Below are 19,435 nucleotides of genomic sequence, written 5' to 3'. Positions count from 1 at the left end.
TTTCAACAAATACATTTTATTATAAGACATTATTTTTCACAATATACTTTATAGCATCTATACAATAAAATAATTATGTGATCAATATAGCGTTTAAACATGATTTAATATAGTTTAATGACATTCAGTCACTTCATGCACCTATTTTCATTAAAAAAAATATGTATCAAATAGTAATCAAATTTAGAGATAAATTAAATTTTTATTATTAAATTAGGGACTAATTTAAAACTTTAGAGACTATTACGTGATTAATATAACGTTTAAACATGATTTAATATAGTTGGATGAAATTTAGTTCACTTCCTGCAAACCATTTTGAAGTTTAGTTTAATTCTAAAAAAAATACATTTCTAATTTTATATATCCAATTTAGTTTCACTAACCCTATTTTTAATCTTAAATTGAAAGAAAAAATCAACAAAATCTAAATTTAATACAAAAATAATAATTCATTACAATATGATGAATTAAAATTAAAATTCTTACTAGTTGTACCCAGAATTTAATGTCCGATAAAACATTGAAAAGAATAGTTAAGAAAAAGAGCAGATGTAAGAGAAAAATAAATGTGTTAGGTTTTGGTCTGATGGTCAACGTTAAACGGCGGAACCGCCCAGGAATTCGGAGCCACAAGTTTTTGGCCACCTAGCGTCTACTCACCCACGTTTTTAAATATACATTATGATAACGTAAACTATTAACACCATTAACATCAAAAACAATAAATATAATATACAATTTTTTTTCTTTCATGGTTTTGCAATCAATAGTCATCAATAATTGTTCTTAAAAAATTTCAATTCTACTATCCCAATAGTACCATGTCATTTAACTATAGTATAAGTTTTTTGGGCAAATGAAGGATTTGTTATTTAAATGTGTGAGATGTTATTAAATTAGTTTTCGAATATGTAAACAATTGAAATAATTTTTTAATGTTATTGTTAATTTAAAATAATTGAAATAAGTTCAAAGTATTTAATAATAATAATAATAATAAATAATTACATGATTTTTCTTGTCACAATTAGATCAAACCTACTTAAATATAAAGGATTAGGTTATTATTCTTTAAATATAAAGTATTCGCCATTTTTTTTCTAGGAAACTAGTTATATTTTAAGAAATATTAAGATGTATTGTCGCACCAGATATACTTTATTTTTATGTGCATATTTTAATCGATAAAGACTTATTAAATATGTTATTTTTTGTTTTTAATATTATTAAGTCGCGATATCATATTTTCATAATTTTATTTCATATATTATTTTATTGATGCTTATTTAAATAGGGTTCAAACATCAGTTTCATGAGTGAATCATAATTCAAAACATGAGTGAATCTTAATATAAGTTTTGGAGGACACGTCCAAAACATGCAAAATGAAAAAAAAAAGTATTTAATTTAATTCAAAATTATTTAAAACTGGGTCACTTCAATGAGCCATGTGAATAGTACTGCTTACGAGTATTAAGATTCACTTTAATGAGGAGTTTCCTTAAACCTTAAAAAAATGTCACCTTAAACATCCAAATTCTCTTGAACTCGGAAAAAAAAAAGCCACGTTAAGCACCAATCTCTTCAAACTTTCAAATGCTTTCTACGAAACTCTCAAACTTCACTTTGCTTTTCTCAAACACCTTGCTTTCAACTTTAAAAAGTGTATTATTCTTACAACATATTTTAATAGTTTCTAACCACTCATTTTTCTTTTCTATTTTCATTCAAGATAAAAGAAAAGTATTTCTTTAATTATTACAATAAGAATGAGGATAATAATTTAGATTTTCTTGTTTATAGAGAGAAAAAAAACAATGAGAAAGAAACATACAAATGAATGTTAGGGAGGTGGTGGTGGTGCAGCAGAAGTGGGGTCAAGGTCGGTGGAGCGAAACCGAAAACAAAAAAGTTTATTGCCATTATGGTTTGGCTTTGTTTTTCTGTGTAAAATTGCACTAATCAAATGCTCCAACGTCACTCCATCACCTCAATATAAACCCCTTCTCCTCTCACACTAATCAAATCATACACAACCTTGTTTCTTGTTCTGTGAGCTTCTCTTTCAGGTTCTTGATCAGAGTGAAAAGGGTGGTTGAAGATCGCAATGGCTAAGCATGATGTTGAGGGTGGTTCCTTCTCTGCAAAGGACTACCATGACCCTCCTCCAGCACCCTTGATCGATGGTGAAGAACTCACACAGTGGTCCTTCTACAGGGCCTTGATTGCTGAGTTCATTGCCACACTCCTCTTCCTTTACATCACAGTCCTCACTGTCATTGGTTACAAGAGCCAGAGTGATGTCAAGGCTGGTGGTGATCTCTGTGGTGGTGTTGGCATTCTTGGCATTGCTTGGGCTTTCGGTGGCATGATCTTCATCCTTGTTTACTGCACTGCTGGAATCTCAGGTTTGCTTTCCTTCTCATCTTCTGCTTTCTCAGCACCCAATGAGGGAAAGATTCTATCTTTGAGCTCTAATTCTAGGTCTTAAACTGTGGTTTTTCTTGTTTAGTAATTCCCCTTCTAAAGCCTTCAAATTGGGATGTTGGTGTTTTGTGACTTAATATTCTGAATTTTGTGATGAGTGTAGGGGGTCACATAAACCCAGCAGTGACATTTGGACTGTTCTTGGCTCGGAAGGTGTCTCTGATAAGGGCTATAATGTACATGGTGGCTCAGTGTTTGGGGGCCATATGTGGAGTTGGGTTGGTGAAGGCCTTCCAAAAGGGTTACTACAACAGGTATGGTGGTGGGGCCAATGAGCTCAGTGAAGGCTACAGCACAGGTGTTGGATTGGGTGCTGAGATCATTGGAACCTTCGTTTTGGTCTACACTGTCTTCTCTGCTACAGACCCCAAGAGGAACGCTAGAGATTCTCATGTCCCGGTATGTGCTCAATTGTTGTTGAATTGTTATCCTCGTATATTGTTAATATACTCTGCTTTTCTTAACCAAGCATGTATGCTTAAAATTTGTATCAATAATAGTAGCAGTAGTTGTACAAAACTTACTTTTTAATAATATTTATAGGAAGATTTCCTTTTGATATTGGAATCTAAATCCTTTTTACTACTTTATGTGGAGGCTTCATTTACAATATACTATTCCACTTTTCTTGCTGGACCTTTCTCTCTTTCTACTACTCTGTTTTATTGTGTGCATATTTTCTGTGGGCAAAATTTCAAAGTAATTCTGTGGATGTGTTTGATTTTCATAGCCTTATCACACTAATCTTATCTGATTACGTTCTTCTTTTTAATAAAGTGGATTCTTTTGGAGTTTCATGCATGTTTTTTTCTTGGAAGCATAATGTATCTTTGTTAATGTGGACCTTCAAGGCCTAAAACTAAAGTATGCATATCAGTGTCATTCATGCTAAACGTCACTTTGCCAAAGCTGCCAAATCTAGTGAGACTCTCCATCCTCATTCCCATTTGTCATCGTCAGCTTCAGATATCTCCAAACACTTTTTCATATTCTCCAAATTAATAAAGCAAAGAAACCATGGTCCTCATATCAAATCCAATTATAACATTAGCCAAGCTTATCAGTAGTTTCATGCAATATCAGGATTCCTGAAGAAACTACAAACTTGACCACAGTTTTAAACCTTGATAAGTAATTGAACCACATAATAAGCTTCTTATTGTGCTTATGTTCTGTTTTTGAAGGTTCTGGCTCCACTGCCAATTGGTTTTGCTGTGTTCATGGTTCACTTGGCAACCATCCCTGTAACTGGCACCGGTATTAACCCTGCTAGAAGTTTTGGAGCTGCTGTCATATACAACAAAGAGAAGGCCTGGGATGACCATGTGAGTAACTAACTCTTTTCTTACATATTCAACAACATGCTTGTTTTGTACTATGATCAAATATTAAAATTTGTAACTTGTCATGTGAGGTAACAAAGGATAAAAAGTTGTCTGATATGTTGTTGTTGTTGATGATGTTTGTTCAGTGGATGTTTTGGGTTGGACCATTCATTGGAGCAGCCATTGCAGCCTTCTACCACCAATTCATCTTGAGAGCAGGTGCTGCTAAGGCTCTTGGATCATTCAGGAGCAACCCCACCATTTGAGTTATTACTCGATATCCTCTCATGGGTTCAAAAGGAACATAATTGGAAGCAAAATCAGTTAATATTGCAACAACATAGTAATAGGAGATGTTTGTCCTTTGACCCATGTAGATCGAAGGTTCTTTCAAGACAAGGGATCCTTTGGTAAATAGTAAGCAGCACCCTTAGTATTTCTTGAACTTTCACTAGTTGTTATGAATAAGTCATGTCAGAATGGAGTAGGTGAAATTGCATGATAACCCATGTTTTAAGGGAGAGGTTATGCTAATTCATTGTCACCTGCTACTTTTTGCTTGTAACTATGTATTTTTGCAAAATCAAATGTCCCTATATGTATGTTGGAAAATTCTGAATCATGAAACACTTTCTGATGCACCGTAGAAAAATTATTAATGGCACAAATGTCATCAAATCTTTTTTCTTCTTCGTGAACATGTTTTGTATTATACCCACCAACTAGGTAGGTATTGTTTTTTATTTTAATAATTTGCATTTTTTATTAAATATTTTGTATTTTACAAAATTGCAACATTGAAAATGATCGGAGAATATCACCTAAAATATAATAAGTAGTTAGCATGGTGTTGGTGTTCTTTTCCTTCTTCCTAATGCTAGAAACCACAGTGGTTAATTTAAGCAATGGATAATTACACCCTTTGTGGAAATAACTTATGACAAAGGTTAAAAGGCTAAAAGTGCTTAGGGAAAAGACAATGGTGAAATAAAAGCCGGAATGTCTCTTTAAACTTTTACTTTATTTTATTTTAACTCTTTCTGTTTAATTTATCTTATTTTAATTCTTCCTCCTCTATTTAAAGTTATAGTGAGAAAACATGGGTAACAGTAAAAGAAATGAACTGATAAGAGTTGCAAAAATTATGGAAGTGAGTGAATAAAAAGGCACCGACAAGAATTGGGGGAACAAAAAAAACATATAATAACCAACAATGACAGTGGAAGTGAAGTGATGGTTTTGGAGTTTGATGCACATTTTGTGGATCTATGATTGATATGTTTGTCACACTCAGGAGCTATGTTACCGATGAAACTGTTTCTTCCATAAAACATTGGCTAGCCAGTAAAGTAGAAAGTAGAAGAAATAGTGAGAGTTAACAACAGTCTGAAATTATTTGTTATTATTAGTAGGGACCCTTTTACCTTCTCTTGTAAAAAAGTATAATTATACCTTGATTATAACTTCAACAATATTTCATTTATACATTTTTAATACAATAACATTATTCTTTTGCTTTATATCTTGTTTTGAATGGAGATATAAGATTGGTTTAATAGTAAAATTAAAAAGAATGGTGGTAAAAATTATGAGTTTAACTCTTAAAAGAAATATCTTCTTTTCAATTCTTTTATTCCATACAAATAAATATGTTATATGATTTTATTTTCCTTTTTGTTTTAAGTTCGTCATTGTATTTAAAATATTATATATTTTAGAATTTGATAGTTGTACTATAATTTTTTATTTTATTTTTAAAATGTGTTTGTGGATAAAAAAAATGGAGAATTTTAGGGATAAATGTTATTTATGGATAAATAGTTTTTAACTTTATTACATTTATTTTGTTTAAATCAGATTTATTATCATTGACTCCTAAGTGTCTCTCTTCTACCTATAAACACCATCTATTTGCATGGAGAAAAAAAAAACATTACAACTCATACAAATGTTTTTGTATTCTTCTCTATGTTATCTTTTAAAATAGTGGTGTTTAGAAAGTTCGGACATCCTTCGCTACACCCGATAGATCTAACGTGTTGTTGTATCTTGAAAGAGAAGTGAATATAAATTTGTTTTGCCTTGTGCAGTAGGGATCTTGTTTGACTTTATGAACCTTTTGTTAACCATATCTATGTCTTATTCTTATTGTTACATAATAATAATTATTTATTTTGATTAATATTTTCCTAACACACGCCATAGAGATGGATGACATTTAAGTATATCAGATTGACAAATTGGTATTATAGGTTAGTAGCTCACAATATGTGTTTGAAATGGTTCTTTTATGTTGCTTTAGTTGTTAATGAGGAATTTCTCTATGAGGCAATTAATGGTTGAAACTAGTGCTTTTTGAGCTATTATAGAGTTATGTTATGATATTATAAAGTATATTAAGTGATGAATAGCTTATGAAGAGTAAAATTGAACAATTAACACTCAGAGAAATTTTAAATATATATTGTAGTGTCGGGTGCCATGTTGTACTGTTGGGCGTGAATCAAACAGTTCTTCACTAACTTAATTGCGTTGGGCGTAATGGCAGATCATGACCAATAATTTTGGGAGAGTTGAAATAATACACTCAAAATTTATATATTCAATCATTGTCATTTATAAAGAAAAAATAAATAATTGGATCATTAGAATCATGCTTTAGAATAGGTAAAGAAATTGAATCTATTGTTTTCATCTTCATGGGTTTAGCTTCCTTTTTATTAGTTTTAAAAAATGAATTTGTTCTGGTCAAGAAAGGTGTAAAATAACCTTTAACCGAAAACAAAAAGAAAGACAAATTTCAACCTTAGTTAATGACTTACTTAGGCCAAAATCTATTCGTCCATTGACCACGGGAGTAACACTCTTATTTATAGGGTCCAACCGTTTACAAATGTTATCAATATACATAATCATATACTGCCTAAAAGATAGTCTAACAAATAACAACCAAAATATTCCCTAAAATAACAACTAAAAGATCTGACTATAAGGTTTCCCTAAATAATAACTAGAATATCTTCCTTAAATATCTTCTCAGCTAAAATAATTACATAATATTCGTTAGCATTATCTCCTTAATCTTAGCTTCCTACAAGGAGGTTGGTTTGTTATCCTTACTAACATCGGCTCTATGGCAATACAACTCTACACCTTTGCTCATCCTTGCTTAAGGGTCGACTTGATGGCGATGTCACTTCATATCTCTGTTCTTTGTTGATCATCCCTTATCATCGGTAATATATCGACGGGTTGTTTCTGGACGGGTATAGCTCTCCAACTTTTTGAATTTCCTCTTTTCGGATAGTTGTCAAATACCGTCATTCACCACTTCCCACGATCCATCATTGCATTCTACCTAACCTTGCCACTATCCTTCTTCTACCTCTGCACGATTTCACTCTCGCAGGTATTTTTCATTATATTTGTATAATCCTTTGCTTTCACTCCCCACTATTTTGCTGATTATTTATCTTCATGGCTGCTGGTTAATTATTTATCTTCACTCGATCATGAATCGAGCTCTCAATCTCGTTCATGAACTGAGCTCTCAATCCTGCAAACATATTATAAAACTCCAAAGTAATTAATCACTCATTCATAAACTAAGCTCTCAATCCTACAAACACATTATAAAACTCCAAAGTAATTAATCACTCGGTCATGAACTGAGCTCTCAATCCTGCAAACACATTATAAAACTCCAAAGTAATTAATCACTCAGTCATGAACCGAGCTCTCAATCCCGCAAACACATTATAAAACTCAAATTAATTAATCACTCAATCATGAGTCGAGCTCTCAGTGTTGCATATTATAATTTTCCAACACCTGCAATTAACACATCATCGTTAACACACCGAGCTTTTAGTGCTGCATATTCTCACTTAGTCGCGCACTCTCTAGTATAGAATTGATCTTCTCATTTACCTGCATAAATCATCAAATGTTATGTTTCGAATCGGGCACCGGGGCCCGAAATTAATTATAATTGAGCGTCGCGTCTCGGAATTGCCTTGAGCATCGGGGCCCAAAATTAAATATCATCGAGCGTCGCATCTTGGAATTGCCTTCGAGCATTGGCGCCCTAAATTAAATATCATCGAGCGTCGCGTCTCAGAATTGCCTTCGAGCATCGGGGCCCAGAATTAAATATCATCGAGCGTCGCGTCTCGGAATTACCTTCGAGCATCGTGGCCCGAATTGATGGTTTTGGTTATTCCACCATTTTCCTGAACTTTTTCCAAGCTGAAGCCAGTCTTAATTGATTTAAACATGATGAATGAACTTTTAATATATCTACGAAATCCTTGTTAATAATTCACATAATATATATATATATATATATATATATATGACAATTGTAATATTTATATGTAAAACATTTTATAGATATCTTAATTCTAATTAAATAATTTTCACTTGTAAAAATCATACCAAATAAAGAATGAATTATAAGATATCATCAAAATTTTTAAGCTGATTAAAATAACATACTATTATAAAATAATTATGTTTATTATTAGAATAAAATAGCACCAAAAAATATTTATATCTAGTAATAATAAATTTATTTTAAAGATAACAACTAGCAATATTTATTAAAATACTCACATTTTACCATATGTATCGAAATCTTAGTCTATACATTTAAACAATCTTATTTTATGATTCCAGTACCATATAAAATAATTATATTGACATTTTGAAACAACTTTATGGTAGATTAGTTCTTTCTAAATTATTCTGTTAAGAATATCTTACTTAAAACTCCTTCAAATATAAAATACTTCACACTAAAATTATTTATTTAATAATATTAAACAAAATATTCATGAGAAACATATATTTTAGTATAAATAACACAACATATTTAATTTAATATTTCAAAGGCAAACTTTAATGTAAAATACATTTAGCTTTGTGCATTGAAAAGGACGACAAGTAATTAATTCATAAAACTTGTATTATTCATTAATTTCACTATTTTGCTCTTTTGATAATAAGATGGTTAAAAATAAAAGGAACAACCGATAATAATAATTTTGTTATATAAAAATATTTTTTTATCTTTTAGCAAATCAATTTATTATTCTTGTACGCATAATTAAGATCATATTATCCGACAATATATTTAAGTTAAAACAACATTACAACGTATATTTTATAAATTACAAAAATTAATATTTTCTTTAAATTAATCATTCTAGCTTCACTACAACAAAAATGACTTTAGACAACACTAAACGATACCACAACTATAAAAATGTGGTCTAAACATAGTAAATGCAACACTTTTTTAGATGTGGCTTAAAAACAATCTTAAGCAACATTTATATAAATGTTACTTGTAAAAAGTATAGGCTAATCCATAAAAATGTGGTCTAAAATACACTAAAAATTAAAGTTTTTAGATTAGGAATATTCCCTCTCTCATTTTTTGACTGAAAATGCAAAACTTAGTTCAAAAAACGCAAAAATTTGAATTTTTCCCTCCCTTTGATTTTAGACTGAAAACGCCAAGAGTTCACAGTGTTGATAATGTGAAGTTTGGAAAAACACATACATCAAAATTGTTTCCTTTTATGAGGATTTTAAGCAACAATTTTAAAATTGTTGTCGTACTGAAAATTGTGGCTTATTACCTACAGCTACGCTCACCTAGACTACACCTAAAAAATTGTTGTTTAAGCTTTAGCCCACAATTTTTGTAGTTTAACTGACAATTTTGTGTTGTTGTCTAAAGCGGTTTTTATTATAGTACTTTTTATTTTTAGTGTCCTATAGAAATCATTTAATCAAATTTGTAAAACTATTAAATTTATGCTTGTGAACCCTACATAATACAAGAAGGGTAGAATGATTTATGACTATGATCAAGAAATTGTTTAGATTTTTCGGTTTGTAATTTTTGCCAAAATTTTTTATGTCAAAAAATAGCAACATACCTGGAACTTTGATTTTTTTTTTACCTATATTGAGAAAGAGCGTAAGCTTCAATTGCAAGGATTAATTGTTGATCTGTAAGTGGAGATTGAGCATAAATCAACCATCTTCTCATGATTAGCATATGTCAAAAGCTTCTTGTGAGTATTATGGAGGCGTAATCTGCTACATTGATGGGAGTGCTGTCGTTCTCATTCTCCTTTTGGTGGTTGGAGTTGTTTCTTCTATTTCTCAAGGTGGTAAGTTTCTTATGGTAAGTTTACCAAGCCCCCACGGTGGCCGCCAATGTTCCGGTCAAGAAAGGTGTAAAATAACCTTCAATTTAAAACAAAAAGAAAGACAAATTTCAACCTTAGTTAATGACTTACTTAGGCCAAAATCTATATGTCCCTTGACCATGGGAGTAACACTCTTATTTATAGGGTCCAATCGTTTACAAATGTTGTCAATATACATAATCAGATACTGCCTAAAAGATAGTCTAACAAATAACAACCAAAATATTCCCTAAAATAACAACTAAAAGATTCGACTATAAGATTTCCCTAAATAATAATTAGAATATCTTCCTTAAATATCTTCTCAGCTAAAATAATTACATAATATTCGTTAGCATTATCTCCTTAATCTTAGCTTCCTATAAGGAGGTTGGTTTGCTATCCTTAGTGACATTGGCTCTATTGCGATACAACTCTACACCTCCGCTCATCCTTGCTCAAGTGTCGACTTGATGGCGATGCCACTTCATATCTTCGTTCGTTGTTGATCATCTCTTATCATCGGTAATATATCATCCCTATTATCAGTAATATATCGACGCACTGTTTCTGGACGGGTACAAAATTTATACTTTTTTTTTCATAAGTATATCTATTTAAAAAGAAGGTTCAAGACTAAAACATAAACTATTAAAATCTAATTAAATATTGATGGACGTAATTATTAAAAGGAAAATCTACGATAATCAACTTACAATTAAAATCAGATTATGAAAAGACACATAATATTATATTTTTATTTTAAGTTGATAACAACATGTAAGAAATGAGAGCAAAAAAAATAATAAATTTGTGTTTAACTTCCTTCTTTTTCTCATAAACAAAAATGAACATGGAAAAGAGGGTACATAACGTCGAGCGCCATTATGTTTTTCTATGTTGAGTTATCTTGGGAAAGTTGGGATACCCATTTTTTAATCGTTAGATCAGGTTGAAATTTTGATAGCTCCTCCTATACACTTGATTCGTCACTTTGACCATTGCTATCTTTGATTAGAGGTTTGTGGTTAGAGTAATGCTTTTCATCATTTTGATGTACTTAATGGAAATGTTGTATTTTGAATATTATGTTAATGCAATAGAAAATAAATGATGAATTATTAACATTTAAATTTAAATAAATAATATGTGATTGATGTAATGAGATGAGTTTGCATTAAGATATATTATATGTACGACATGGTGTGATGATTTAAGATTATATGAGAATGCGATGAATGGGCTATAGTGATATGTTGTTCTTTGGCTATTTTCTTGAGACTCTACTTAATATCTTGGTAATGTTTATTGTGAATTAGATGTATATATGTGAATGAATGTTTGTGATGTTTAATGTTGAATGAAATGATAAGATGTGATTGTGATGTGATAATGTGAAATGTCTTTCAAGTGAGAAAGCATTTCACTCTAGTGTTAGGTGTATTGAGTGGGGAATCAAGGGAGATTATTCAAACTCTACTAGGTGTTCTAACTAACATAGAGTAAGATATCTAGTTAGTTAAAGTCAATGGAGGTTCCTATGACCAGAATTGGTTCTAAATGGGCATTTTTTGGTTATCATAAGTGAATTGACTTGGGCGATTTTTGGTTACCATAAGTGAATTGACTTGGGCGTTTTTTGGTTATCATAAGTGAATTGACTTATCATATAGGAATTCTAGGAAGAGCCATGGTTTTATAAGCCAAAATATTATTGGGATCTTTATGATAGGTGTAACATCTATGAGGTTTGATTTATGATCGAATAAAATTACAATAAAGAAGTTTAAATCTAAAAACAAAAACAAAAACATGCCTGGTGGGACTCGAACCCACAATCGTTTGATTAGAAGTCAAACACCTTATCCATTAGGCCACAAGCACTTAATCAATAATAATTTTGTGGTTTACAATTATGATATAAATTCTCCGTTTGATGTGAAAAATGTATCATTGAGTGTTAGAGAAGGACTATAAATACATATTATATGTGATGGTCTATTGCTTAACCTAAAAAATTATAATAAAAAAAGTTATTAAATTAAACACGCCTGGTGGGACTCGAACCCACAATTGTTTGATTAGAAGTCAAACGCCTTATCCATTAAGTCACAAGCGCTTAATTATTCATAATATTATGTTTTACAATAATGGTATAGATCTTGCATTTAGTTTTTCACATTTGAAGTCCTTATTATGTAATTTTTTATGCAGATTTGTTTCCGCCATTCGTACAAATCCAAGTATCTTGGAGCTGTCAATGAGAGAATAATTATGAAACAACAATGATATATTAAAGGAACATCGTTTTGGTGGTTAAGGATATTAAACGATTTAGCGAATATAAGTAGTGTAACATCCTAGCCGAATATTACTTATTGAAATAAATTTATTAATAAATAATCAAAAGATAACATTTATTCAATTGATTTCCCAAGACTCGGGAAATAAAAAGCTTTATTATAAGCACCAAAATGTTAAAAACAAAAAATTTAATTCAACCTTACATATCTAAATCCAAATTTAAATCTAGATTACAAAAAATAATATAATAATTGTAGAAACAAAAATATCCCTAGGCTGCTCCGCTCCGACGCTAAGTCTTACCAGCACCTCCGGCAAAATCATTTGCTCCCATGTAACAAGTTACATGATCATCGACAAACACCCTTTGATGATTACATTGATCAATCTTTGCTGCCACGAGTGTCTACTTGCCCCTTTGACTACACGCCACTACTTGCCCCTTTCCTTAGTTGGCAGCCACAATTCTGATTCTCTCCCCTTTCTAACCCGAAACTAATTTTAATTATAATTATTAAGATTTTTCTCTAGCCAAGGTTCGAGCACATTACCACACCATTGCCAAGTCAATGCATAACCATTCAATCAATTCATGTTTCATGATAATTCTTATAAATTTAAGATTATATTATCACTCATCACGATCAAACATATTATTAAAAAAATAACTCATCAATGACATACACAATACTCAAACCCAAGTCCTCTCCATAATAACCAAGTATTATCAACCATTTGAGTTAGTATTATTTCACATCATAAACCCCAGCATTAAATGTCATAAAGGTTCTCATTACCCGCATTTTTTAAATAATTATTTATTTAATTATTTAAATTTCTCTAGTCTTACAAGTAGAAACATCTTAACACTCTCATGTTCTAAATGGGTTGAAAGGAGAGGTGGATTTGATGTTGGTAGGGAGGTATAATTGAATTTAATTTATTAGATGTTTGTTTAGAATTAGAGCTAAAAGTAATGGGATTAACATTATCCTATTATATTATCTTATTACATTATCCTACCACAACTACAAATAATGTCCATGGTTGACAATGTTGTTGATATAATTGGTGCAAGACTTACAAATTGGTTTTTCCGAAATCATAAGACGTAAACAATTGAATGAGGTCATCCTTCTAGGACATAAGAATAGAGTGGAGTCAAAGACTAGGAACTTAACCAAATTTGGGAAGGGCTTGAAGCAATTTTTCATTGAATATGACCTTAAGGAAGGAGACATCTCAATATTCGAAGTAGACAATGTAGAAACAAAACCAATAATAGATGTCTTTGTTAATGAGTGCTATTGTGACATTGTTCAGTTAGTGTTTTTGGAATAATTCATATTAAGATGTCTTTTGTGTTGATGAATGTTGTTAGTTGTAATTGTTTTGTGTTAGAAAACAATGTCTGTAATGTGCAATGTGCAAAATTTACTTTTTATGTCTTCATGTAGTTCATATGAATGAATGAATGAATTTCAATTTATTACCCATATGATGTTATAATGTGTAATAATATTTACTTTTTGAACAAAAAATGAATGACTAAATTGATTAACCATTTATGGTTAGATCAAATAATACTATTCTATGTTCTGTACACCTCGTGAAAACCAAAATACTCCATGACAGTTGTAGTTAAACACATGTGGGGAGCCACGTGCAAATAAGTAAGGAGTTGATTTAGGGTTTGTGTACCAATTGCAAACTGTTTTGAAATTTTGAGACATAAAGTTGTACATACCCATTATAGACCTCATAAATGACATTGAAGTTCTTAGTTATAGCACAATAGTCAATTGCAATGAGTTTTAACCAAATAATAAAATGATAGATGAAGTGAAATACATATGGAATCATGTTCAATTAAGTAGAGAGTTGCTTTATGATTTTAATACAAATTGTGGGTAGTTCTTAAATTATGAGACACCATGTTATACATACCTAATATAGACCTCACAAATGACGTTGGAGTCCTTAGGTATAACATTATAGTCCATTGCAGACAGTCTTAACCAAATAATAAAATGACAGTTGAAGTGAAATACATATGGGGAGCAATGTCCAATTAAGTGAGACATTGGTTTAGGAGTTTTGTACAAACTATGGACAATTCTGAAATTATGAGACACATGTTGTTTGTGCCAAATATGGACCTCATAAATGACAATAAAGTTATTAGGTATAACACAATAGTCCATTGCAGCCAGTCTTAACTAATTAATAAAATGACAGCAATAATATGTGAGAATGTATGTGCAAATAAGGGAGGGTTTCTTTAGCGTATTTGTAGAAATTATGGATAGTTCAAAAATTATTAGTCAACATGTTGTACATCCCTAATATGGAGCTCATAAATGACACTAAATTTCTTAGGTATTCATTTGGCATTTACAATTACTCCACTAAATACAATTTATTTAAACTTCATATTCAATGTTTTATAATTTAAATGTCTCTTGTTGTCGTTCTCTTACATTACTATAGTCCATAATACAATAAATTTACACCAATAACTTTTAACTAATAAGTCATATTCACGAAGAACTTGTTGTTTTCTACTGTTCTCTCCATCTAATGTGCATTGATCTATGTATTCCTCCGGAATATGCTGAAGTTGTTTCTGCACAACTACATATTGTTCACTCACAACAAAACACAATATTTAAGCCAAAAAATGTGCAAAATGCATAACAGAAATAAAAAAAAATTCAAATTACCTTTTCCTTATGTGGAATCTTCCTAACCATTACTTTTACAGATCCTATCAACTACAAAAAAAACATAAATAAATAATAAACGCAAGCAAATCACATTTCTAACACAACGCCAAACAACAAAACATTACACCAAAAAACACAAGAACAAAGGAAAAATCGTCCCCAACAATTAAAACATACATGCGTCAATGCCCTAACTACACACACCAACAAAACATTCCATACCACAACACACACTAACCAAAACAAAATGGAAAACACCAAATCCCAGCCTACCAATCAAAATATACATTTAACGTAAGAATGCCCTACCAATTTAAGAACGAAGATGAATAGGAAGGGTGACACTACGGATGTCAAAAATATCCGTACATGCAGGTATCCGCGGATAAAACCCGCAATGAGTAGAAACAAATATTAAAACTGGATACCCGCTACCCGCGAGTAAGAGTATTTTTGATACCCGCATGTTAACGGGGCGGGTACGTGTATCATAGTATCCGTACCCGTGGATACCCGTACCCGTGGATACCCGTACCCACTAAACTTTAATTCACAAAAATGCCCTTATATATATATACATATATATATATATATATGTATGTATATATATATATATATATACATATATATATATATATCACATATATATATATATATATATATATATATATATATGTATACATTCAAACTAATTTCCATTCAAACTAAACCTAAAAAAAAATTAAAGCTTCTTCTCTCCACTGCGTGGCAACTCCTTCTTCTCGACAACACCACGACTCCAACCCCTAAAACGCGTTCACCTTTTAGCCACCACCAACGACCTCCGCCGGAGGCTTCACCAGCGACACCATCACCCTTCTTTCCACCTCGTGCGAAACGCTGCTGCACCAGCGTCTCCTCCTCCGCTTCTCCAACGCATTCAAGATAGGGTTTGCACTGATCCCCTTCACGACCGCGAGGTCCAGCTGTTATATTTTATATAATAAAATTATATAAAATTATTATTCTCTATATAATTATTATTATGGATTAGCATTAATAATAAATTAAGTTATTCGTTAATATTAATTATTATATGGGTAATATATATAATTTTGGGTATTCTGATAAACGATCTGTGATGGGGTTGGATTGTTTAATAAACGGTCTGTGATGGGCTTGAATAATCAGATACATTTTGAGAGGTCCCTAGTCTCTGCTGAGGGGTTATAAAATTGATACCTATTAGTAAGTTTTTATGTAACAACGTAAAATACTCTTACGTTTGAAAATATCCATCAGAAAGAGAATAGTAACATCTCATACTACGTGCTTCCATGGATCCTTCATTAGTTCCAGGTACACAATTTTTAACTCATACTTGAATATATTGTATTATTGTATCTTATACATATATTTTTTCTATCAATTGGTATCAGAGCTATCAAGATACAAAATATAATTATTCATTATTCTTTTGGAAAGTGTATCATAATATTGAAAATTTAATAGAGAGGATTAATTACTGTTTAAAACCCTAATTATGTTTAAAATCCTAATTAAGTAAACCCCAATAATGATAAGTTTCTCTCTCGGCAGACCCAATTTTGTGGGTTTTATGTTTGCACAGTGCAAACCTAATTGTTCTTGAAAATCCTAATCGGTAGCCATGTCTGCAAGGATCACGATGCTGCATCGGAGGTCGTTTTTGTTTGTGCGCGGTGGTCATCTTTTGTTCGCGGCACATATTTGAACAGTGCACAACATGTTTGTGCGCGGTGGTCATCTTTTGTTCACTGCATCGGTGTAGATCTTTTTTCGCACTGTTCATCGGAGGTCTTTTGTTCGCGGCACTTTTGGTGGCACATATTTCGCACCTTAATGGCCACGTGCACTATCCGTCAGTTTCTTTTTTAATCTTTCAAAACATTAATTATCTATCAATTGACCATCCTCACTGTACACTATGGCTAAAAATTGCTATGCATGATGGCCACGTGCATTAATTATCTTTCAAAACATTAATGGCCACGTGCACTGTGGCTAAAAATTGCAGCGGCACCTTAAAAAAAATAATAATAAAATAATTACATTTAATATTAATAAAATAAATAAATAAATAAAAATTAAATTAATAATAATAACAATTATTATTATTATTATTATTATTATTATTATTTCATGCATTATATAATTTATTATATTTTTTGTTAAGCATGATATAATTTTATATAATTGTTAACTCACCTATCGTGGGTACACTTGTATGAAATTTTATGGAAATGATATAATTCAAATATTTTTTTAATTAATTTGATATTACATTAATATTAATTATACCCTGTCGGTATTTTATTATTAATGTATTTTATTTTTCTTGATACAATGTATTTTTTGAATTGCTTTTGTGAATTATTTGTCTTGTACCCTATCGGTATTAGATTTCTTTTGACATGAGATGTGCATTGTATTTTATTATATTTTATATTTTGTTTTATTTCTTATTTATTATGATTCGGGACCCTTAGGCGGGATCATAGTGAATAAGAAATAATTTGATATCATAGGCATATTTTGCTGTGTATTCAGAAACATTTATTTTGTTTATTTACACAATAAGTGTGTATTAAATGTTTCTTTGTTATTTTGATACCAGCTTCTTTGCCTATGCCCTTGACTTCGGTCAAAACTTTAAATGGGACAAATTTTTAGGACTGGAAAGAATCTTTGGATTTGTATCTAGCAATTACCAACATGGATTTTTCCTTGAGAGAAGCAGAACCTTCAACTCTTACGCCTGAGTCCACTATTGTCCAGAAAGCTTCTCGTGAAAAATGGGAACACTCAAACAGGGTGTGCCTGATGGTGATGAGATATACCATGGAGAAGTCTATTCGACATAGCATTCCGGATAATGACAATGCTAAGGATTTTATGAGATCAGTTGGTGAGAAGTTTAAAACTTTTGATAAAGCTCAAAAGGGTCAATATCTGTCACTTCTTGAGAAGACCAAATATGATGGTGTCAGTGGTGTTCGTGAGCATATGATGAAGCTTGTGCACTATTATAACAAAATCAAATCTCTAAAGGTAGATCTTGGTGATAGTTACTTGATTTGGCAGGTTATGGAATCTCTTCCTTCTTAGTTTGATGTGTTGAAGACTTCTTACAACACTCAAAAGGAGGAATGGACAATTGATGAAATGATAGCTGTAAGACTCGGGAAAATTAAATAGTTATTTAATTAATTATTTAATTAGGACGGGTAGCGAGAATATTTAAAGCAATAAATGTGAGGGACTATGGTGTGGAAAAGTACTAGCTCATGTGGTTGAGAGTGCTTTCTTGTGTGTGAGGACTTGGGTTCAAGTCCTATGTGTGCCACTTGGGTATTATTTAAATTATGCGTTTTTGTGTGTTTATATATTGAGTGCGTAGGAATGATGATAAATCTTTAAAATTGTGGGAGTCATCATGAAATCTGGATTAGTTGAATGGTTTGGCCTTGGTTTGGTATGTGCATGAGTGTGGGTTCAAACCTTGTTGAGAACTAACCTATTTTTCTTTTTGCCAAATTTCATTAACATGAATATGAAGGGGTTTAAGAACCCTAGCCGCCAATGAATAGGTAATTCAGAGGCTGGATGCAGCATGTGAGGGGGCTTAATTAACTATTAAGCTTTATTTTATTTAAATTTTCGTTTAGTGGTAAAAAGAGGTAATTAGAAAGGTAGTGAGTAAAGAAAAGGAAGAGAATTAGCAAGAGGAGGGGTATTGAGACAAGAGTGTGAGCGTTGGGTGGAGAGCAGCTGGTGTGGACGTATTGCAGGGAGGAATTGGAGAGGAAAAACGGTGTAACGGGTGCAAATCAAGAGAAGAGAGGGTTTTGCTTCAAAGCACACTCACCAATTCAGGTTGGAGCGAGGATAAGAGGTTAGGGGAGTTGTTTTATTGTTTTTCTGTTTGCAATCGAATAATTGTACAATGCCTTGAATCATAGCATGATCACTGCGTCGTTTTCTGCACTGTTGTATTGAATTTTCTGGATTTTTCCAGAAACCGCCTGGCGGTTCATTCCCTACCGCCAGGCGGCACATCAGACTGGTGTGTTGTTCTTGTTTTGGCATGAACCGCCTGGCGGCGATGAATTTCTGCCAGGCGGTGCGACACTGTTGCGTTCCTTTTTTTTGGTGATTTGAAATGTTGTTTGCGTGTTAATCTATTGGATTATTGGAATTGATATGTTTGGTTGCTATTGAATGTTTGATTGGGCGGAAGTCAATTGGAATTCGAAGTATGGCAATGTTCTAGGTATAATCGTGAATAAACCGATGTGGGAGAATTCAAGAGGGTAAAGGCCCAGGAGTCTGTATGCATTGAATTAAGAATAGGAAACTATTCCTTAAT

General features: G+C 31.7%; 1 protein-coding gene and 1 non-coding gene across 2 annotated transcripts; one reads left to right on the top strand and one right to left on the bottom strand.

The window, feature by feature from the left end:
- Positions 1-1,987: 1,987 nt before the first annotated feature.
- LOC114182101 (aquaporin PIP2-2) lies at positions 1,988-4,513 on the top strand. Its single transcript, XM_028068858.2, has 4 exons — positions 1,988-2,411; positions 2,594-2,889; positions 3,675-3,815; positions 3,962-4,513. The coding sequence occupies exons 1-4, from the start codon at positions 2,111-2,113 to the stop codon at positions 4,079-4,081; spliced, it is 858 nt and encodes a 285-aa protein (XP_027924659.1). The 5' UTR covers positions 1,988-2,110; the 3' UTR covers positions 4,082-4,513.
- A 7,316-nt stretch (positions 4,514-11,829) lies between these two features.
- TRNAR-UCU (transfer RNA arginine (anticodon UCU)) lies at positions 11,830-11,902 on the bottom strand. The gene has a single exon. It is a non-coding gene; the product is annotated as a tRNA-Arg (tRNA).
- Positions 11,903-19,435: the final 7,533 nt, after the last annotated feature.

This window comes from Vigna unguiculata, chromosome 4 (assembly GCF_037176805.1).
Source record: "Vigna unguiculata cultivar grain cowpea cultivar isolate G323 ecotype 2 chromosome 4, ASM3717680v1, whole genome shotgun sequence".
Taxonomy (NCBI): domain Eukaryota; kingdom Viridiplantae; phylum Streptophyta; class Magnoliopsida; order Fabales; family Fabaceae; genus Vigna; species Vigna unguiculata.
The sequence above is the reverse complement of the archived record's forward strand: the minus strand, read 5'-3'. Positions and strand labels throughout refer to the sequence as shown.